The sequence below is a fragment of the Podarcis erhardii genome, assembly GCF_964252035.2.
Source record: "Podarcis erhardii genome assembly, chromosome: 15".
In the NCBI taxonomy this organism is placed as follows: domain Eukaryota; kingdom Metazoa; phylum Chordata; class Lepidosauria; order Squamata; family Lacertidae; genus Podarcis; species Podarcis erhardii.
Window position 1 is genome coordinate 5,174,611 of NC_138505.1, and position 22,424 is coordinate 5,197,034.

A 22,424-nucleotide genomic window follows, 5' to 3' on the forward strand; every position below is an offset into this window, starting at 1 on the left:
TGACCTATCACAGGGCAGCTCCTATCAAGAAATAAAATTGCTTAAAATGGATTGGAAAAATGAGAAATGGACAGAATTCAAAAATGACCGATCGGGCCACCCCCAGGAAACAAGACAAGGCTGGTGGTTTCCCCCCTGCATTCAACATTGCCTGCAATTTAATAGACTGGAGGTTATTTGATGCTTTTGGTATTCGTCTGGATTGCCTTCAGATGATAATTTATTGTGTGTTTCCGTTAATAATAATAATAATAATAATAATAATAATAATAATAATAATAAATTATTTATACCCCGCCCATCTGGCTGAGTTTCCTCAGCCACTCTGGGCAGCTCCCAATCAAGTGTGAAAAACAATACAGCATTAAATATTAAAATCTTCCCTAAACAGGGCTGCCTCCAGATGTCTTTTAAAGATAAGATAGCTGCTTATTTCCTTGACATTTGATGGGAGGACGTTCCACAGGGCGGGGGCCACTACCAAGAAGGCCCTCTGCCTGGTTCCCTGTAACTTGGCTTCCCACAGTGAGGGAACCGCCAGAAGGCCCTCGGAGCTGGACCTCAGTGTCAGAGCAGAATGATGGGGTATAGAGGACCGAGGCCGTTTAGGGCTTTCAAGGTCAGCACCAACACTTTGAATTGTGCTTGGAAACATACTGGGAGCCAATGTAGGTCTTTCAAGACTGGTGTTATGTGGTCTCGGTGGCCGCTCCCTTTATGGAAGGTGTTTGGGAATTATTATTGTTGTTGTTAATCATCAGGGCTTTTTTCATCTTCAGCCAAAGCTCACTGGAGCTCAGCTTTGCCACCTCTCAAGTGGGAACCATTGCCGTTCTAAGAGAAAAAGGGAGAAGTTTGTGGTGAGCTCCGACACCTCTTTTTCTAGAAAAATAGCACTGATGATAATGATGGTGATTACATTTACACCCCCTCTTTCCTTCAAGAGCTCCAAGGTGGTGTACATCGTTCTTCTCCTCCCTCCCCTTTCATATCCCTCACAACAACCCTGTGAGGTAGGCTAGCTTGAGAGCGAGTGTCTGGCTCTCAAGATCACAACCAGTGAGCTTCATGGCCCTGTGGGAAGATTTGAACCCTGGTCTCTCCCAGGCTAGGAAGCAGAGTAACACAAGAAGAGCCTGCTAGATCAAGCCAATGGCCCATCTATTCCAGCATCTATTCCACCCAGAAGGCAGAAGTTTAGATGAACTAGCTGTCCCTCTGGCGTCAACATAAAGTCACCATCATGCTAGCAGTGGCGTAGTGTGGGGGGTGCAGGGGGGCCCAGCCGCACCGGGCACAACATCTGGGGGTTAGGGTTAGGGGGCTCAAATCCACGGGTTAGGGGGCGCAAATCCACGGGTTAGGGGGCGCAAATCCACAGGTTAGGGGGCGGAAATTACTTGCCTTGCCCCGGGTACTGACAACCCACGCTACGCCACTGCATGCTAGAGCCTTTAGCTGGCCCTGTTCATGGAAGCACAGAGAAAAGAAAGCAGAAACACAGTTCTAGGTGGCTCTTTGCGGTCCAGCTCTGGGTGACGCTGACCGCAGAGACGTCATGGGTCCCTGCTTACGAACCTCGGTTAGAGGCGCCTTCGGTTTAAAAAAAGCCAAGCGCCCGCCTGAGTCAATCTTTCTGTTCTTTTGGTTTTCTGCCCTTCTTGGTTTTGACACCCCCAAGCCCGTGTTCTTCACTTGCAAGAACAATAAAAACAGGAAGCAAAAGTTTGTGTGGCTTTGGCCGGGCCCCGCTTCATAGCTGCGACACTTCAGGTGTGAGGAGAATCACCTCTCTCGCCTCGCCTCCGGCAGCCAGGCCTGACAAGGCTCCCTGTGGCCCAGCATTGTAAGCACAATGAGCAAATAAATTCAGCTGGGCGTCCCGAGAGGAAAGCTGAAAGGCAGGGCAGGGCGGGAAAGACCCCTCGGGCTTACCGATAAGAGGAAACTGCCCTTTTGGTTTCACTCCGGCTGGATCTAGATGCATCAAAGAGGCGATTCAGTTAAACGCGTTGCAGGCTTTGTATGAGAAATCGTGTTGGCAAAAATGGGACTCCACAGCACCATCTGGTGTCACAGCATAATATACAATGCAAGAATTCAAGGTCTCAAATATAGAAATTAAATGTACAAGGCAAACACGTACAGTGGTGCCTCGCAAGACGAAATTAATTCGTTCCGCAAGTCTCTTCGTCTTGCGAGTTTTTCGTCTTGCGATGCACGGTTTTCCATAGGAATGCATTGAAAATCAATTAATGTGTTCCTATGGAAACCGCCTTCCCCTGACCTCTTCTGGCGGGCGGCATTTTAAAATCGCCCGGGACAGCGGAGGACTTCTCCGCTGTCCGGGCGATTTAAAAGCCCCTGGGAAGGCAAGCAGGGGGGACAAAGACTTTTGCCCCCCGCCTGCCTTCAGAAGAGGACAGGCTTCGCGGACCTCTCTGCAAGCAGCGGGAGTGCTCCTTGCGGAGAGTTGCCAGCGCGCCCAGGCTTCGCGGCCCCGCCGCCCGGCTTCGGGACATCGTTCCGATGCCAGGCGGCGGGGGGAGGCTTTCTCGCCCCGCCGCCCGGCATCGGGACGATGCCCCGAAGCCGGGCGGCGGGGGGAGGCGTTCCTGCCCCGCCGCCCGGCATCGGGACAATGCCCCGAAGCCGGGCGGCGGGGGGAGGCTTTCCCGCCCCGAAGCCGGGCGGCGGGGGGAGGCTTTCCCGCCCCGAAGCCGGGCGGCGGGGGGAGGCGTTCCCGCCCCGCCGCTCGGCTTCGGGACATCGTTCCGATGCCGGGCGGCGGGGGGAGACTTTCCCGCCCCGCCGCTCGGCTTCGGGACATCGTTCCGATGCCGGGCGGCGGGGGGAGGCGTTCCCGCCTCGCCGCCCGGCATCGGGGCATCCTTCCGAAGCCCGGCGGCGGGAGGAGGTGTCCCCGCCCCGCCGCCAGGCTTCGGAGGAGGTCCGAGGACAGCGGGGAAGACGAGCTGCGCTTCCCCGCTGTCCCGGAGATTTCCCTATGGGCTGTCGTCTTGCGAAGCAAGCCCATAGGGAAATTCGTCTTGCGAAGCGCCTCCAAAACGGAAAACCCTTTCGTCTAGCGGGTTTTCCGTCTTGCGAGGCGTTCGTCTTGCGGGGCACCACTGTACATAAATACAAAAACCACATGTCGGAAACAGTACAGGAATACAGTCCTGAAACCATTTTGACTCTCCCAAACTGCCTAAATGTTTCTCTGCAAGGAGGAAGAACTGAAAAAACCTCCCCATTGTCTCTGTGCTCACAAATCCTGCCTTAAGGGCACATTTAAGGTGTGAATAGAGTGAGCCTGTGACCTATATTCAGGAATTAAGTAGTTATAATAACAAAAGAGTGGCCAAAACCCAGATAATGCAATCAGGTAACTTGCCAGACAGGAGATAAACAACACACTCAGGATTCTGTTTTAGACAGCCCCCTGTGATGTATGTATGATGTTTCTGGGGATGATCTGGAGTTTGAGGGTGGGCAATTCCACAGCATCTTAAAAAGCAGAGACATCACCTTGCCAACAAAGGTCTGTATAGTTAAAGCTCTGGTTTTCCCAGTAGTGATGTATGGAAGTGAGAGCTGGACCATAAAGAAGGCTGATCGCCCAAGAATGGATGCTTTTGAATTCTGGTGCTGGAGGAGACTCTTGAGAGTCCCATGGACTGCAAGAAGATCAAACCTCTCCATTCTGAAGGAAATCAGCCCTGAGTGCTCACTGGAAGGACAGATCCTGAAGCTGAGGCTCCAAGACTTTGGCCTCCTCATGAGAAGATAAGACTCCCTGGAAAAGACCCTGATGTTGGGAAAGATGGAGGGCACAAGGAGAAGGGGACGGCAGAGGATGAGATGATGGGATAGTGTTCTGGAAGTGACCAGCATGAGTTTGGCCAAACTGCGGGAGGAAGTAGAAGACAGGAGTGCCTGGCGTGCTCTGGTCCATGGGGTCATGAAGAGTCGGACACGACTAAACGACTAAACAACAGCAACATATAAGGGCGGGCACACCTTTGTTCTGGGTCCTCCTCCTCTCTCCTGCATGGGGGGCGGGGAGCACCCTGTTGCAACATTTAATAAAGATCAGGCCTACTAGCTGCTTTGCTTCTCAATATTCTCTGGCTGGCCTCTGTTATTTTCTCCTACCGATGGAGAACGTACAAAAGGACTCTATAAGGGCTCTTGTGTACCCCGTAAGGAAATAAGGGCAGATTTTGTTTACAACAATATAAAGCGCCCTTTCTTTGCCAAGGTAGCTGAGTCCTGTGCTCACTTCGGCTGCACATCTTCCTTTAACTCTTTTAACCACACGAATGCTTTGGGCATTTCCCTATCTTTCTTTGGCTTTTGTTGCATCAGCCGTCATAACTCTCAAGGAGTTACCTCAGCCTGTTGCACAAAATGTCTTATTTAGTTCCCTCTTTTCACAGCCCTACAGTTCATGGGTGATGCTTTTGCAAACGCCGAAGAAAGATCCACCTTCGATTGTTTGTTCCATGGACTTTCCAACTTGGTCCAACTTGCACTACAATTTCCATCATCCAGGACCACTGGTCCTGCTAGCGAGGGATGATGGGAGTTGTAGTCCAACAAGAAAAACAACAACATTTCTATTTTCATCCGAGAAATGTTGGAGGCTATTTTGGCATGATCCAGCAACTAATATCTTCCTACATTCTTCTGATGCCCTGCTCCTAAACCTGCCACTCTCTGATGTTGCTTGAAAAAGAAATGGCGAGCGAGATCTTAACTGCATTCATTTTGTTAACTAGCGTACAGTGGTACCTCGGGTTAAGTACTTAATTCGTTCTGGAGGTCCGTTCTTAACCTGAAACTGTGCTTAACCTGAAACACCACTTTAGCTAATGGGGCCTCCTGCTGCCACTGTGCCGCCGCTGCCCGATTTCTGTTCTCATCCTGAAGCAAAGTTCTTAACCCGAGTTACTATTTCTGGGTTAGCGGAGTCTGTAACCTGAAGCGTATGTAACCTGAAGCGTATGTAACCTGAGGTACCACTGTATTGAAAACACCACCCACTTGTATAAAATATCTAGGTGGTGGTCTGTAATATATAAAAAACAACTGCAATAAACCAACAGAGCAATGGAAGTCCTGGATTCCTTGCCTATGGGAAAAATCCCTGATTCTCCTGTCTCTCTCCCTCATTCAGCTTCCAGCACAGACTGCCGAAACTACAAAGCAGACCTGGTTGTCTCAGGTGTGATAGCGCTGCTTCTCCTCCTCCTCCTGTGGCATTTCCAGGCCAGGTAACAGCATCCTCAGGGACACATTCAGGGCATCCTGTCCCAGTATCTCTTTACGGCTTAGGGCTGTACACAACTCTCCCAGATTTGGAGATACTGCAAGCTCATCTCTAACTTGTTTTTGTGGAATTTGTGAGAGGACCTCAGCAGCCACGGGGGAGTTGCGGTTAAGGAGATGTTGGTAATGTTCTTTCCAGCACATTGCAATAGCTTCAACTCCTTGAAAGATTCCATGAATGGTGTCTCTGGAAAATTTTACACATCACTTGGGAAGACAGGTGAACTAATACCAGTGTACTGGAAGAAGCAAAGATCACCAGTGTTGAAGCAATGATACTTCAACATCAACTTCGTTGGACTGGTCAGGCTTCTGCGGAAGCTTGATGATCATCTTCCAAAGCAACTACAGTGGTACCTCGGGTTAAGTACTTAATTTGTTCCGGAGGTCCGTTCTTAACCTGAAACTGTTCTTAACCTGAAGCACCACTTTAGCTAACGGGGCCTCCTGTTGTTGCTGCGCCGCCAGAGCATGATTTCTGTTCTCATCCTGAAGCAAAGTTCTTAACCTGAGGTACTATTTCTGGGTTAGCGGAGTCTGTAACCTGAAGCGTCTGTAACCTGAATCGTATGTAACCCGAAGTACCACTGTACTCTATTCCGAACTTAAAAATGGAAAGCATAATGCTGGTGGTCAACAAAGGAGGTTTAAAGACTGTCTCAAGGCAAATCTAAAAAAATGTAGTATAAACACCGACAACTGGGAAACACTGGCCTGCGAGCGCTCCAGTTGGAGAACAGCCTTTACCAAAGGTGTCATGGGCTTTGAAGACACTCAAACTCAAGACGCAAGAGAGAAACGTGCTAAGAGGAAGGCACGCTTGGCAAACCCTTATTGTGATCAACTACTGCCCGGTAACTAATGTTCCCACTGTGAAAGGATGTGTGGATCCAGAATTAGCCTCCACAGTCACTTATGGACTCATTGTTAAAACCGTGTTTATGGAAGACAATCTTACTCAGCTACGAGGGATCGCCGAAGGGAGATGGCTTAGGGCAAAGCAGCTGGGAACTTCAGCCTCCTGGACATCAGGGGCTGGACTGAGGAGGAATGATGGAGACCACACCTCCTCCTCCTGCACTTTCTGAGAAGAGGGAAACAGAATAGATTTAGAACAGTGGTTTGAGGAAGGTCACAGTTCAGAGGCTGCAGAGAGGAAAAGCTGGGAAATATTGGGAGAGGAGCAGGAAGAAGAAGCAGCACCACCACCAGGGGAGAGATAGATGGGGCCATGGTGGGCGTTGGGAGTTGTTACGGAAATTACGGGGCGAGGCACATCTTTAAAGTTGTTAAATGTTGCAAATATTATGCCTGAATGTATCCTTTCAACTTGACAGCTGACGGAAGTTACCTAGCTTTAAAAATAATATAAAATAATATAAAAGATAATATAAAATCAACTCCTTTGCCAGTTTCCTCCATTCCAAAGCTATTTTCCCCTTGAAAAAGAACTCCAGGAAGTTGCCAGAGGTGACAATTGCTGAGCTGATTGTTGGCCAAGGAAAGCCTAATCCCATCACCAGACTTGCCAAAGGGTCCAGACATGCAAAGGAAGTTTTATTGTACTTTGGGTGGTGGGACTTTAGAGGTGTTTGCCTATGCTAATCTTATACCTTAAGGCTCCAATACTTTGGCCACCTCATGAGAAGCGAAGACTCCCTGGAAAAGACCCTGATGTTGGGAAAGATGGAGGGCACAAGGAGAAGGGGACGACAGAGGACGAGATGGTTGGACAGTGTTCTTGAAGCTACCAGCATGAGTTTGACCAAACTGCGGGAGGCAGTGGAAGACAGGAGTGCCTGGCGTGCTCTGGTCCAGGGGGTCATAAAGAGTCGGACACGACTAAATGACTAAACAACAACAACAATCTTATACCTGAGTCTTGCCCTGACATGTCTGCTTATGCTAATCTTGTACCAAGGACTTATCTGGACATGTTTGCCAAGGTTAAACTAGTGTAACCCCTGTCTACGCCTCCCCTTTTGTGACATGTCAGTGATGAAGCAATGATGCTGTACGAACTGTATTGTGGGATATGGTGGGAAAGTTTTAAAAGTCTTTGTTACCCCATCCTCGGGGTTCAAAATAAACTTTGGTCTACAGCTATTTGCTGGTGGTTGGACTCCTTCCTTTATTTCGCAGGGACCCGCAGGCTCTGCCCGACCAGTTGGGTGACTGAGCAGCCTCACACCTAGATTTTTCCGTAACAGGAGTTCACCCGCGTCTGGAAGGCAACAGACCTTCTTCATCCCTAATACACATGGAGCAGGAAAAGCAGCGTTTCGCAAACTTGCTGTTGCACTACAACTCCCATCATCCATGACTGCTGGTCCTGCTTAGCTAGGGATGATGGGAGTTGTAGTCCAACAGCAAGTCTGAGAAAAACTGAACAGTTGTAGGGGAGATATCAAGGTCCTTCAGAGAGAGGGAAATGGCACAGGGTTGCAAAGGGTTGAACCATATGAGCCTTCCAACTCTACAGCTCTATGATTCTCGGAAGCTGTGTCAGGCCATTGGTCCATATAGCTCCATATTGCCCACACGGGCTGGCAGCAGCTCTGGAGGGTCTCTCCCTGGAAATGCCATTGGGGAATGAACCTGGGGCCTTTTGCTTCCGATGCTCTGGTCTCAAGGTACCAAGGGGTTGCTCGAGAGCAAGTAGGCAAATGCCTCCCTGCTCGGCTGTGAAGCCTTGCTTTTGATGCCAAAATAAACTTTCTCTGTGCAGAGCACCACTCTCCCGTGGCTGGCTCATTCACTGGCAGAATCTGTGAGTGGGTGGTCCTTAAACCTTCCCCAGCAGAGAAGTTTCTTGACGCCCAATCTGCGCCTCCCCTCTCGGCGCGGAAGCCTACTGCGCAAGGAGGGCGTGGGTAACGGAGGACCTCTCCCCTCCCCGCTTTGCCCAGGCAAGGAGTCCTGGCACTGCCTCCCAGTGGCGTAGCGTGGGTTGTCAGCACCCGGGGCAAGGCAAGTAATTTGCGCCCCCTAACCCGCACGCCTGGCACCCCCCCTCCACAGTGGGCGGCGACTCGGCGGCTCAGATCGGATTCGCACAGCAGTGAGAGTGAGTGAGCCAGGTAGGGGCAGAGAGCTGCGAGTGCGAGCACCCCCCCCAGATGTTGCGCCCGGTGCGGCCAGCCCCCCTGCACCCCCCACGCTACGCCACTGCTGCCTCCTCCGAGCCCTGAAGTTCCTCTCCGCTGGAGGGGTGGTTACTCTCCTCCGCTGAGGAGGTGCTGCTTCCCACAATCTTTGGGGGCTCTCTGTAATCCATCCGGCTTTTCCCCTCTTGCCCCTGAGCCGATGGCAGTTCCCTGACATCTGAGCCACAATGCATGAGGCTATTCTTGAGAATGAGGACATTCATGGAGGAAACATCAAGTTTAATACAAGCATCAACATTCAGCAAGTGGGGAGGAAAATATATTAAACTTCTGGCATTTGATTGTCTTCCTTCTGTCTCTCCTCCTAATAAACCATGCTTTTTTAAACCACTTGACTGTATCGATTGGTTTGAACGGGACTTTTCATTTCTTGCAACGGACTTCTGCATATTCGGTCTAGAACGGGAAATGGAAAAGCCAGAGGCCACTCAGTGTTTTTTTAATTTTCTACATTTGCAAAAACAAAGTGCCGCCCCTTCCCCCCGCTTCTCTTGGACCAATTTAACATTTTGATTTTTTTTTTTTAAGTGATCTTGTTTTCCTGTGGTTATTAGTCAGTTTCACCTTGTGAGCCTTATGCACTTTCCGTTGCAAAAGCAACATTACAAAGTTATGACTATTAAAAAGTAATGCATTTTTTTTTTTTAAAGGAGCATTTTCACTAGATCCAAAAAGGAGTTTTTAAATTCAGGTTGTTACCCCTAGAATATTTTTCTTTTCTCAGCTGCCCACTAGTAGTTTATGGCATTTAAAGGTCCAAAATAAAATAAAACAAAACAAAACAAAACAAAACAAAACAAAACAAAACAAAACAAAACAAAACAAAACAAAACAAAACAAAACAAAACAAAACAAAACAAAACAAACAGGACTGTACCAGCAATTAAGAGCACGTCCTTTCACAATGTCTGTTTTCAACTTCTGTTTATGGTTTTTATTGTACAGTTCTATACTTTTATCGCTGTAAACCGCTTTTATATATTCTTTATGACACAGCGGTGTACAGATATTTTTTATAAATCAATCAATAAAAACTTCACTATGCAGGGATGGTGAATTACCTGTGGGATCTCCCTCATGGGCAGTCGATTTGCTGGTGCTTCTGCATTACCTGGGAAGAGAAAAGGGACAAGAAGAAGAAACGTTAACCAGAAGGAAAACCTGAGGAAGAGATCCCCATGATGCTGTTCATTCCCCAAAGGCATTACCTCCAGATCGAAGTTTTCTGCAGAGCAGGACCAAAGGAGGAATCAGCAGGACGATGACTAAACAGGGTATCCCAATCAGCAATATGTTCCTGCAGTCCTCTGCAAGAGGAGAGGTGGAAGAGAGAGGGAGAAAAAGGTGGTCAGCGACTGCAGAGGCTGGAGGACCAGTCTAGGGCAAAGGGGAGAGCAAGTTAATCTATGGAACTCTCTTCCACAAGAAGCAGGGAAGGCCACCAACTTGGAGCACTTTAAAAGGGGAGTCATTCTGGACTCACAGCTGTCCATGGAGGCGCAGGTCAATTCTGTGTCCAGGGCAGCTGTCTACCAGCTCCACCTGATACGCAGGCTGAGACCCTCCCTGCCCGCCAACTGTCTCGCCAGAATGGTGCATGCTCTGGTTATCTCCCGCATGGACTACTGCAATGCCCTCTACGTGGGGCTACCTTTGAAGGTGACCCGGAAACTACAACTAATCCAGAATGTGGCAGCTGGACTGGTGACTGAGAGCGGCTGCTGAGACCACATAACACCGGTCCTGAAAGACCTACATTGGCTCCCAGTACATTTCCGAGCACAATTCAAAGTGTTGGTGCTGACCTTGAAAGCCCTAAATGGCCTCGGTCCAGTATACCTCGTCTGTACCCCCATCGTTCTGAGGTCCAGTTCCAAGGGCCTTCCGGCGGTTCCCTCACTGCGAGAAGCCAAGTTACAGGGAGCCAGGCAGAGGGCCTTCTCGGTAGTGGCGCCCGCCCTGTGGAACGCCCTCCCACCAGATGTCAAAGAGAAGAACAACTACCAGACCTTTAGAAGACATCTGAAGGCAGCCCTGTTTAGGGAAGCTTTTAATGTTTGGTGTTTTATCGTTTTTTTTACTATTCTGTTGGGAGCCACCTAGAGTAGCTGGGGAAACCCAGCCAGATGGACAGGGTATTTTTTTTTTTTTAATTTTATTACGGCCATTGGCCCATATCTAAAACAATACACCAAAATTTATCCATAAACAATACAATTTACACAGTTCCAAGTTAAAACACCCATATAAAACCAATTTTACTTCAATTAAGTAAACACTATACACAATAAGCTCCCTCTATGTAAACCGCAATTCAAATTCCTCAGATTTTGGGGGATATGCGTCTTAGTTCTGGCACTTATTGATGGTTCTTAAGTTTAGCTAAGCTGTCAGAGTCATACAGTGATCCATTTCTCCTCTTTTGAAATAAGACATTAATCAGGTATCTAGCGACTGCAAGGGATTATTATTAGTCCCTCCCTGTGAGAAGTGAGATTACAGGGAACCAGGCAGAGGGCCTTCTCAGTGGTGGCACCCGCCCTGTGGAACGCCCTCCCATCAGACGTCAAGGAAATAAACAACTATCTGACTTTTAGAAGACATCTGAAGGCAGCCCCGTTTAGGGAAGTTTTCAATGTTTTATGTTTTATCGTGTTTTTAAAATTCTGTTGGGAGCTGCCCAGAGTGGCTGGGGAAACCCAGCCAGATGGACAGGGTATGAATAATAACTGATGATGATGAAAGAAGTCTAGGCAGATGCACAGAGGAGAAGGCTATTGATGGCTACTAGCCACAGTGGCTATGCTCTGTCGGCCCAGTTGGAGCAGCAATGCTGGAAACAACAGGAGGGGAGAATTGCTCTCACGTTTGGCTCCTAACTACAGTGGTACCTCGGGTTACAGACGCTTCAGGTTACAGACTCCGCTAACCCAGAAATAGTACCTCGGGTTAAGAACTTTGCTTCAGGACGAGAACAGAAATCGTGCAGCAGCGGTGCGGCGGCAGCAGGAGGCCCCATTAGCTAAAGTGGTGCTTCAGGTTAAGAATAGTTTCAGGTTAAGAACGGACCTCCGGAACAAATTAAGTACTTAACCCGAGGTACCACTGTACTGGTTTCCCCTTAGGGCATCTGTTTGGCCACTGTGATGACAGAATGCTAGGCTAGATGGGCCCCCTTTGGCCTGAGGCAGCCGACACTTCTTACGTGTGTGTTTATATGTAAATAAAGTAGATTAGCCAAAATGCTGAGTTGCTGAGGTCTGTCACGCAAGCTGCGAAGACTCTTCGGATCCCTAAGTGTGCTGATGTTTGTTGGCGTCGGTTGCTGTGATGTTCGGGCAGAAGAAAGCTTTTGAAGCTCCTGAACAATTGGCCAGGAGGGAGGGAACATGCCAGTCGGGCATGTGTCTCTGCAAGGGTCCTACTCAAGTGTAGGACGAGCTCCTGACAGAATCTTGATAAACTCAGTAGGTTAGCTGGGTAATTTTAGACTCTGGAATTAAGGGTTGTGCAAGACCTCCATCTTTTGATGGGCAGTTACTTCCTTCAAAACGGGGCAAGACAGTCACCTTGGGTTTGGAGACCCTTCTAGAAAGCCTGCTTGGTGGGGGCCCAGGCTTCTGCAACACCCCAATAAAGTCATGTCCTGATGGCCCCACATAAAAGGTCTGTGCCCTTGCAAATTCTCACCACTTAGGGAAATGGGGTCCATGGAAAAACTAGAGGCTGAACTAGCTATTTGGTTACAAGGTACCTTGGGTTGTAGACACTGTCTTTGAAGGGACCTCTGCACTGATGTTTCTTTTTTCCTGGTCCGAACAAGAATAAGCCATCCCTTGGCTCCATCTCTCTGGAGGAATCAGCTTCAGACTCCAAATGGTGAAGGCTCCTTCCCCATCGATCCCGTCACCATCCTTCCGGCCCTGAGAGGTTTCCCCACCAATATCCCAGGAGAAGGTATCCTCATCAGGGTTTGCGTCAATCAGGAGGCAGAGGAGGGGAAGGTGGTGGGAGAGCTCTGTGTCTTCTGCAGCGGAAGGAGCAAGGAGGGAAAGTCTTGGCCCAGAAGTCCCTAGGAGTGAAGGAGAATCGCATGAGAATGGCTCCTCAGATCTTTATCTTAATCCCTCTCGTAGGTTTCATGGGGGTGACATGGCTCCTCAACAAACTAAACCCAATAAACAGCCATCCCAGTGACCGTTGCAGGAGTTAGAGTGTTGGACTAGGGCCTGGAAGAGACCTGGGTTCAAATCTCCACTCAGGAAGCTCGCTTTGGGCTGGTCCTCACAGGTTGTTGTGGGGATCAGTGAGGAGCAGCTGAACCAAGTGCAATACCTGGAGCTCCTTATTCGTAGAGAATAAAGTGGGGGTGTAAATGCAATAATAAATAAATAAATAAAATGCTACAGACCCTAATTTAAATCTAAGTCATAGTTGCTTAAGCCTAGCCCTACCAATATCTATTAGTAGTACAGTTGAACCTTGGTTTTCGAACAGCTCCTGAACGCCACAAACCCAGAAGTGACTGTTCCGGTTTGCAAACGCTCTTTGGAACCCAAACGTCTGATGGGTCTTCCGCAGCTTCCAATTGGCTGCAGGAGCTTCCTGCAGCCAATCAGAAGCTGCGCTTTGGTTTCCGAATGTTGTGGAAGTCGAACGAACTTCCGGAATGGATCCTGTTTGACTTCCAAGGTACGACTGTATTGGTATTACAGTAGTACCTCTGGTTGCGAACGGGATCCATTCCGGAGCCCCGTTCGCAACATGAGCAGAACGCAACCCACGTCTGCGCGTGAACAGGTCGCAATTTGCTGCTTCTGCGCATGCGCGTGACGTTATTCCGAGCATCTGCGCATGCGCGAGCTGCGAAACCCGGAAGTAACCCTTTCTGGTACTTCCGGGTCGCCACAGGACGCAACCTAAAAATGCTCAACCTGAAGCAAACGTAACATGAGGTATGACTGTAATAGTAATATTAATACATTTATTTCTTGCCCTGCACCAGCAGGTCCCAGAATGGAGCTATCAATTTGCTAGAGTGAGGCACAGCTACCCTCAGATGGCAGATATGGGGGGGGGGGCAACCCCCTCCCTGCCATCTCCTCACCCAGTTTCCTAAGGCAGACTGCCTTGCACACAGGGGGACAGGCAGTTCTGGGTCCGGGGCTTAAATGAAATCCCAGTGTCAACCCAGTTGGATTCTGTATGTGGAAGGAGAAGGTGCCATCTTGTTTTCTTGCCCCAGGTGGCCGTGAAAGCAGGAGAAATGAGAATGGGAGCTTCACACTGGTTCCAAGCGGTTTCAGACCTATTTCAGAGGCTCCATTGAGATGTCCACCTGCAACATCAATTGTGGGTGGCTCCCACAACTGTGGAAGCCAACTGAGACCAGGCACATGCCCCCCTCTCTCGCAAATTTTAAGCAGGCCCAAAAGGCTTATCTGGTTTTCTACTGGGCTGTGGGGGGGCTAAACGGGACTTTCAAACCGGATGCTGTGTTTATAAGGAGTTATTTCCTTTTGTTTTATTGCACAATGCGTCGACTTCAAGTGCCACACATTTGTGTGGTTCTGCAGAGACACAGGACAGTGGGGAAAAGCCCCTCGCGAAGTCAAGCGCAGCCACTTTTACTTTCGAGAGAGAGGAAACCGGTCACAATGGAGAGGGTCTGTTGAAAGGAAGTTGAAAGGGCGAGTCACTTAAGATACGATCGCTTCTGGCTGCTCACCATGAACACAAAATCAAATCAAACAAACACTCCGCAGATCAAGAAAGCATCAATTTTCTGCAGCTGTTTCAAATGTTTGGGAAAACCCAGGCGTATGGAAAACCATTTTGGAAGTGGGTTGGTTGTGGGGTTTTTTGCCGAAGTTTGTAAAAAGATGGCTCAGAAAGTGGTTTTAAAGCTCAGCAACTTTGCGAAAGGAAAGGTCAACAACTCTTGGCTCTGGATTTTCACTTCCTGAAATATGGCAACCCTGTCTTCATCCTCCACCCAGTAAGAGGCGTTATCGCAGTTCAATGGCACATTTCAGCCAGGCAAAAGCATTTAAACTGGGGGGTGGAGCAGACACAGTGAGGGGTGTTGACCTGAAGGGGGCAGGGCATGGCCAATGTGGGAACATGGCCTGTGGGGGTCTGCCCATGCCCTGAGAGTGAGGATCCTAGAGGCCACATTCATACACCCCAGGCCTGACATTTCCCATCCCTGCCAGAGAAGATGCTAGCATGGTTGAACAGCAGTGTCACAAAATGTCTTTAAATATATCTGCGGCAGGAAACCAGGCAGGTGTGGCGGATAACAAAGCTGTGAAAGGATTAACTAAAAAGTGTTGGGGAGAAACTCAATTATTTTGTGGGTCTTTACTTGAGGAGAGATTGGGCAGTTATTTGTGTGCTGTTGTTTGAAACTTGCTAGGGGCCTATGTCAGGGACGTGGGCGGCGCTGTGGGTTAAACCGCAGAGTCTAGGACTTGCCGATCAGAAGGTCGGCGGTTCAAATCCCCGTGATGGGGTGAGCTCCCGTTGCTTGGTCCCTGCTCCTGCCAACCTAGCAGTTTGAAAGCACATCAAAGTGCAGGTAGATAAAGCGTGTTCTCCAATAAATGAGAGCATGTGTTGCGGTGTGGGCCGCCAGGCCAGGCCTCTTGTTGCCAGGCAGGTTAATAGTTGTTGCCTGGCATTATGATTGGGTAACCGGGTTGCTGGGGCAAATTGTATGTTGCAAATTGGGTGGGTGGGACCATAGTCTTTAAATATTGGTGCACTCTGGTTTCTCTTTCTCTTTGCAGAGTGCATCGGATCACCCGCCCGCCCGCCCTCTTTCCGGTTGACCTTGCTTTGCCTGTCATGGGGTCGTCTGCTTTGGAGCAGGGGCCTAGTAGGAATTTTGCCATTTGGTGATTGGCTGTGCCATTTGGTTTTTGCCTACTACTCAGCAATTCGTCACAACTTGTAAGGTTGTGGTTAGGCATTGGTTATAATATGCTGGTGGTGGAGGGGTCAGGATAGGCTGTGCCTGCCCCTCCTATTGCGCCGAAGGGAATTCCGTTAAAGGAATCCTGGGGCTTGCCACGATTTCGTCCAATCCCTGTCATGGGACCAGGGCCGCCCAATCCCTGTCATGGGAATCCCTGTCATGGGACCAGGACCAGCAAGCTTTCGGGGAGCTGCTGGGGTGAGCGGCATGGGTCCAACGCTTAGCTCAAATGACCCCCAAGTTTGACTTTCCCTTCTACTGGCTACCGATCGGACCTCGGGCTGTCAGTTCTATCCCAGGCGAGGGGACAGATAGTCATAACCAATGTCTAAACAACCACTCACTGATTTTGTATTTTAATAAAGTTGTGGCCAAAATAGTGCCCAAAAACCAAAACTAAAATTACGTGTTATGTGTGACGTTATTTGAGGGGTGGCCTGGGGACCTACACACGCAAATAGGTACCGCTCCGGCAGGAAGGTAAATGGTGTTTCCGTGCGCTGCTCTGGTTCGCCAGAAGCGGCTTAGTCCTGCTGGCCACATGACCCGGAAGCTGTATGCCGGCTCCCTCGGCGAGTAAAGCGAGATGAGTATCACAACCCCAGAGTCGGCCACGACTGGAACTAATGGTCAAGGGTCCCTTTACCTTTAGGGGCCCATGGCAGGTTTGCAAGTGGACTGGCTGTATATTAAATAAACAACAAGAGCATTTGACATCTGCTGAGCCACTCACCTAAGACGATCAGCCTCACCCCACTCAGGAAGGTGAATTTCTGAGCCACAGCACCAATACAGTAATACACCCCAGAATCCCTTCCCTGGACATTGTGTCGGGTCAGATCCATTTGGCTTGGGGTTTTTGTTCCTGGTGTTTGATTTTTATAAATGTCTGTAATCTTATGCAGTCCCCCTTCCTGTTCCTCTTTGTACCAGCTCACTACCGACACAAAAGTTCCTTCTGGAATGTTGCAGCTGATGTTGACAGTGGCGCCAAGAGATGCTGAGATCCTTGCCAGTCTCTGCGGGATTTCGGTGATCCCCTGTGATCCAGCAGCTGCAGCAGGGAAGCAAAGGGATGTGTGGTTGGTCCCATTTGGTTGGTCCCACTAAACTGAAAACCAAGATGACCACCCCATGACTATAAAACATTTCTTTTAAAATAGGGTGTGTATGACAGACCTGTTTGCTACTTCCCCCTTTCCCTGCCCCTGTCTAGGTTGTCACTTGATTGAAGGTAAGATACAGAAGGATTATTAAACCTCAATAAAAGGATGCACACTCAAAAATTGATTTCTCTCAGACATGTTGAATTTTTGAACTTCTGAAAATGAGGGGTGCTGAAAAGTTGTAACACAACTTGAGAATGCAAAAGATATTTAGGTTAAATTAATATAATTTAGCTTTGCTTGGTAAGTAAAATAATTGCCAAGCACTTGAAGTTATATATATTATTATTAATCATTTGCTGCTGCTGCTGTTAATTCAGCATCACCTGACATTTTCAGAAGGAAAAATTTAAAGTGTTTGGTTTTCCGAAAGCAGTTTATGTGCTTCTTCATCAAACATAGCCTTACGAAGCTAAATGTTGTCCGGTCACAAAAATAATGGCAGATTTGAATTCTACACACACACCAAAACATAGTTTTAAAACCCCTCACTGAAGAAATTTGCAAAAATTAAGTTTTACCCCCTAAAATGAGAAGCACTGCGGGTGTCACATAGCATCACAAATTTTACATTACATAATTAGCAACTACTATAATTCCAAGCAGATTTCTTGTGGGGAGCAATTACCCTGCCAAACAAGTGTGCTTAAGCAACTTTATGTACTGAGAGCTGCAAAAAGAAAACCAACCTCCTTTTTGCTCCTTAGGGAAGGAGACATGTCAATCAAGTTCCTAAACCAGGTTCCAAATAAGAAACTTCAAATATTTATTCAGTGTGCGCAAAGATAAATATACTTTACTGATTACTGAAACTGAATCAGTAGATTGTACTATATAGAATTAAAGTGTTTCTTTTTGCCAATTTAGAAGACATGACATCACGAAATATAAGATATGCTCATCTTATAATTGAAGCGCATCTTGCTATTTGTCCAGACTCTGCGGAAGATTTGGGATGGGAGAGAAGTTTGTTCAGCTTTCATTTTAATGGGAACCAACCTAATTTGTGCTTCCTGAAAACATAAGCAGATTGAAACACAGCATTCCTACAAAATTCACATTACTCTGAATATTTCAGGGTAGTTCTCCAACCCAAAAGTGTGCAATTAGTGAAAACAAAGCTACATTATGTTATGGGAAATTGCTTGCAAAAAGGCACATATTTTGCAAAATTGTTCACAAATATGCATGTGTTATACAAAGAGGATATATTATGGGAAATGCTTGTGAAAATGGATAAATATTTCAATACAGCCTTTTAACAAACATTTGCAAATTGATGCAAAGATGTGGCAAAAAGCAGGTTTTTTGGGAAAGGATGACAAACTGAAGGAAGGCAAAACCAAATGGTTTGTCCACTGCTGGTGAAGACAGGTAATTTTACTCATGTTTTTATTTTTAAAAAAATCCATGCATGCTACAATCCTATAAATATTTACTCAGAAATAAGTCTCACTGTGTTCAATGCTGCTTGCTCCCTAAGAAGGGATCTTAGGACTGCAGTCTTAAAAGCAGAACCAATATATAAAATCCATCGAAACCTCATCTCACCACGAATTGTTAAACTTATCAGGTTCCAGAAATACTTACTGCGTAGAGAAAGTAGCACGATCCCAAGAAATGATACAAACATTTCCTGGTTTTGCGCAGTCCTTCGTTGGGCGAGGGCGAAACGTCGGGATTGTGTGACAAATTCCGTGGGAGCGAAGCCGGCAAAATCCAGAGAAGGTTGTTGGAATAGGGATGCTAGATGATTGCTTTTCTCCTCAACCACAAAAGCAGGAAGATGTGGACTAGTGCTTTGCTCTCCAGTGCAGCAAACCCCAACCTTCCCCCAATTTTCATCAAAAAAATATATTTATGAAACAGAAAACCATTTGGTGCTCCCAAACACTGACCAACCTGTGCTGCAGAGGAAACCCAAATCTGCTGAATAATAGGGCCAAAACCTGAGAGCTAAGCTCTGGGATTCAAAATCCGCTGCAGCAAACCCAAATCTTCCCCCAGTTTTCATCAAAAAATAGATTTATTTTTTGGGTGCTTCCAAACACCTGCCAGTCTGTGCTGAAGAGGCAACCCAAATCTGCCTATCAAAACCTGATAGCTAAGATCTGGGATTCAAAACTGTACCAGGGGCATCAAAACTGAGCTGCAGTCCTGCTGTAGGTTTGACGTCTCAAATAATTCAGGTTCAGTGGTGGTTCTGTTGAATTCAGGTGGCTGGTCCCCCTCGCTGTCTGCCTGGGAGTCAGACAGTGACCTTTCTCAGTGGCTCCATCCCCACCTTGAACCGCCCACAGGGAGGTGTTTCTTTGCAAAAAGCTGGGGCCACACGACTAGACCTCTTCCTTGAAGCTGCAGATCAGACGCAGATTGGGGGTCAGGGAGGGGGGGTGCTTTTAGAGGCGGGGGGGGGCGCTACAGCGAGGATGGTTCCAGCTGCACAAATAATAATAATAATTTATTATTTATACCCAGCCCATCTGGCTGGGCTTCCCCAGCCACTCTGGGCAGCTTCCAGCCAAGATTAAAAATACATTAAAATGTCACACATGAAAATAAAACTTCCCTGAACAGGGCTGCCTTCAGATGTCTTCTAAATGTCAGGTAGTTGTTTATCTCTTTGACATCTGATGGGTCAAAGAATATACACAGCCGAGGGAGGTTGCAAGGGGATGGTACATTTCTGAGAAAGTGGAAGTTGCTTTTTACGTCTCTGGAAATTAAAACGTTTGAGATTTTCTAGATGATGCATGCCATAATTGCATATCATATATCTTGATATATATTTTTTTACATTTCATATATTATTTGCTTCAATGGTTCTTATTTCACTTATGTGCATTGTTAATAATAATAATAATAATAATAATAATAATAATAATAACAACAACAACAATACTTTTATTATTTGTATGCCAGCCATCTGACTGGCTCCTTTTTTCGCCTCCCTCCTAATCCATTTTTCCTTTGGGGTTTTGTATTTTTAACTCTTGGGCTCCATTATCACTGCAGATGGTGACAGCAGTCATAAAATTAAAAGATGCCTGCTTCTTGGGAGAAAAGCAATGACAAACCTAGACAGCATCTTAAAAAGTAGAGACATCACCTTGCCAACAAAGGTCCGTATAGTAAAAGCTCTGGTTTTCCCAGTAGTGATGTATGGAAGTGAGAGCTGGACCATAAAGAAGGCTGATGGCCAAAGAATTGATGCTTTTGAATTCTGGTGCTGGAGGAGACTCTTGAGAGTCCCATGGACTGCAAGAAGATCAAACTGATCTATTCTGAAGGAAACCAGCCCTGAGTGCTCACTGGAAGGACAGATCCTGAAGCTGAGGCTCCAGTACTTTGGCCACCTCATGAGAAGAGAGGACTCCCTGGAAAAGACCCTGATGTTGGGAAAGATGGAGGGCACAAGGAGAAGGGGACAACAGAGGACGAGATGGTTGGACAGCGTTCCAACATGAGTCTGACCAAACTGCGGGAGGCAGTGGAAGACAGGAGGGCCTGGCGTGCTCTGGTCCAGGGGGGTCACAAAGAGGCAGACACAACTAAATGACTAAACAAAAACATTTTTAACTCCTAAGCCTGAAGGTCAAGACCAATGTGTGTGTGTGTGTGTGTGTGTGTGTGTGTGTGTGTGTGTGTGTGTATTTGCAAGCCATTCTCTGAACCCTTTTTGGCTGAAGGGAGACATTAAAAATGAAAAATCCACTCCTTTGCTCTGCAGAGAGCCTGCTTAATGTTATTTCAGAAGGCAAGGTGAGGTGATGGGTTGCTATTGGGGTTGGGCTGGGATCTGAATGTCCCTGAGGCGTCTGTGGGCATTTCTGACACAAGTCTATGCACCTCCAAACCTGAGCCGGTTTAAGTTGTATTATTGTGGCTCTCACACATACAGGAGAAGGAAACCGCACAAAGATAGAGGTAGCTTTGGTCAAGATATTTATACTTTTCTGAGCAACAGTGGAAAAAGAAACCCTGAATTGTTTGCACTGAACAAATAAACAAAAGATAAGGTAGAGAAGAATGAGGTTTCCGTTGCCAGCTTCCAAAATCTCCCCACTTCTTCCCAAGCCCTGCATTTGATTACAGAAGAAGGGGCACAAACAAGAGTTGCCAACTTTTCCTCCTGGCAAGGCTCCTCTGCCTTGAACAGCTGTGTGAGAAGCAGAAATTGATTAGTGGGTACTTTGTTTTTATTAAAGATTTCTTAGTCTACAAAAAAACAACAACCCTGATTGTCTCTTTTTTCAGGCTGTGTTTCCTGCAGATCCTTTTTCATTTGTTGTGAGACATAGTGTTGCATGCAGTGTTAGGTTGGGAAGAAAAAAGGGGGAAAGAGGGGGAGGGGGAATGGTGAGTGGGGTGGGGTGGGTTTGTGTCAGCGTCACTTGTGTGGGTTCTCATAGTACTCACTTGTTACATTTCCTTGGTGGTGAGAGGGGTTGGGGGTGGCCTTACGGTGTGGTTCTGGGGTTACGTTTTCCCCTTCTGCTTCTCTGCTCGCCCTGAAGCTGTTGTTAACAGAGAAATCTGAGGGCTCCCTTGGATAAAAAACAAGGACACCAGCCAGGAATACCAGAGCAAAACAGCAGCCAGTAAGCTTGGTCTTTATTGAAGACTGTCGAGACAGGACTCCCACCTGCCACAAGGTGGAACAAGATGGAAGCCCTGAAGAAAAGAGCCCCCAAACTACATCACTAATACATCATGAAAGGGGAGGTCTGGTGGCAGTAATCTGAGCATCCTGGACTCTGCCCCATGGTTCTCCTTGCCCTCCAGCAAACACCCATCAAGTGTAACAAAAGAGATATGTACATTTCCTTGTTTCCCAGCCAAGTTTATCCCACCCTTTTGTCTTCATCTGGGTTTGTTATTTCTGGAATGGCTACCTGTCTGGCACTCAGGTATCAGGAGGCCAGGGATTATCCCTCAGGCAGAGGGGCTGCTGAGGAGCTGACCTCACATGTCTATATGAATTTCTGAAGTTTTCCCAGTGAGCCAGTAAAGGTAAAGGTAAAGGGAGCCCTGACCATTAGGTCCAGTCGTGGCCGACTCTGGGGTTGCAGCGCTCATCTTGCTTTTTTCTGGGTCATGTGGCCAGCATGACTAAGCCGCTTCTGGCGTACCAGAGCAGCGCACGGAAATGCCGTTTACCTTCCCACCGGAGTGGTACCTATTTATCTACTTTCACTTTGAGGTGCTTTCGAACTGTTAGGTTGGCAGGAGCAGGGACTGAGCAACGGGAGCTCATCCCGTCGCGGGGATTCGAACCGCCGACTTTCTGATCGGCAAGTCCTAGGCTCTGTGGTTTAACCCACAGTGCCACCCACGTCCCTTTTAGTGAGCCAGTACATAGATACATTTTGTATCATGCAGCAAAGGCCCTTTGAATAGATAGGAAGAAACTGATGGGGTGTTTTGTGGGGACAAATCACAAAAGTCACAAAAGTGATTGTGTTGATTTTGGTAGTGGGCTGCATGTGCATGATATCTGCTGGAGGAGCAACCCCCCCAAAACTATACATAAATTCCTGCAACACTGTTCAAGGTGCAGGAGCCTTGCGAGGGAAAAAAATTGGCACCTCCACCTGTGGAAGGGGAAGTTGGTCTTCAGCTGGCCTGATGCAAAACGGGACTGGATTGCGTGCTTCTAATCAAAGGTAGGCAAACTAAGACCCAGGGGCCGGATCCAGCCCAATGGCCTTCTAAATCCGGCCCGTGGACGGTCCGGGAATCAGCGTGTTTTTACATGAGTAGAATGTGTCCTTTTAT

The 22,424-nt window shown here is 47.7% G+C and overlaps 2 protein-coding genes across 2 annotated transcripts in view; both read right to left on the reverse strand.

The window, feature by feature from the left end:
* LOC309329999 (uncharacterized protein) overlaps positions 1 to 17,479 on the reverse strand; it is a 55,406-nt gene extending 37,927 nt beyond the window's left edge. The window contains exon 1 of the mRNA XM_081841383.1: positions 17,168 to 17,479. The gene's annotated coding sequence lies outside the window, so the exon portion shown is untranslated. The remainder of the gene's footprint in view (positions 1 to 17,167) is intronic.
* LOC309329985 (uncharacterized protein) lies at positions 8,706 to 18,584 on the reverse strand. Its single transcript, XM_081841354.1, has 6 exons — positions 18,237 to 18,584; positions 16,214 to 16,534; positions 12,256 to 12,573; positions 9,710 to 9,808; positions 9,563 to 9,612; positions 8,706 to 8,897 (listed from the first exon to the last, which is right to left on the reverse strand). The coding sequence occupies exons 1-6, from the start codon at positions 18,277 to 18,279 to the stop codon at positions 8,865 to 8,867; spliced, it is 864 nt and encodes a 287-aa protein (XP_081697480.1). The 5' UTR covers positions 18,280 to 18,584; the 3' UTR covers positions 8,706 to 8,864.
* Between the last annotated feature and the right edge of the window lie 3,840 nt (positions 18,585 to 22,424).

What these genes read in the sequence shown, in the direction of transcription:
- LOC309329985 (XM_081841354.1), bottom strand. Translation starts at nt 18,279, where the DNA reads ATGTTTGTATCATTTCTTGGGATCGTGCTACTTTCTCTACGCA. An exon ending in GGTGAGGCTGATCGTCTTAG is followed by an intron (nt 12,574 to 16,213) that starts GTGAGTGGCTCA and finishes CTTCACTCCTAG; the next exon opens with GGACTTCTGGGCCAAGACTT. An exon ending in GACAGTGTCTACAACCCAAG is followed by an intron (nt 9,809 to 12,255) that starts GTACCTTGTAAC and finishes CTCCTCTTGCAG; the next exon opens with AGGACTGCAGGAACATATTG.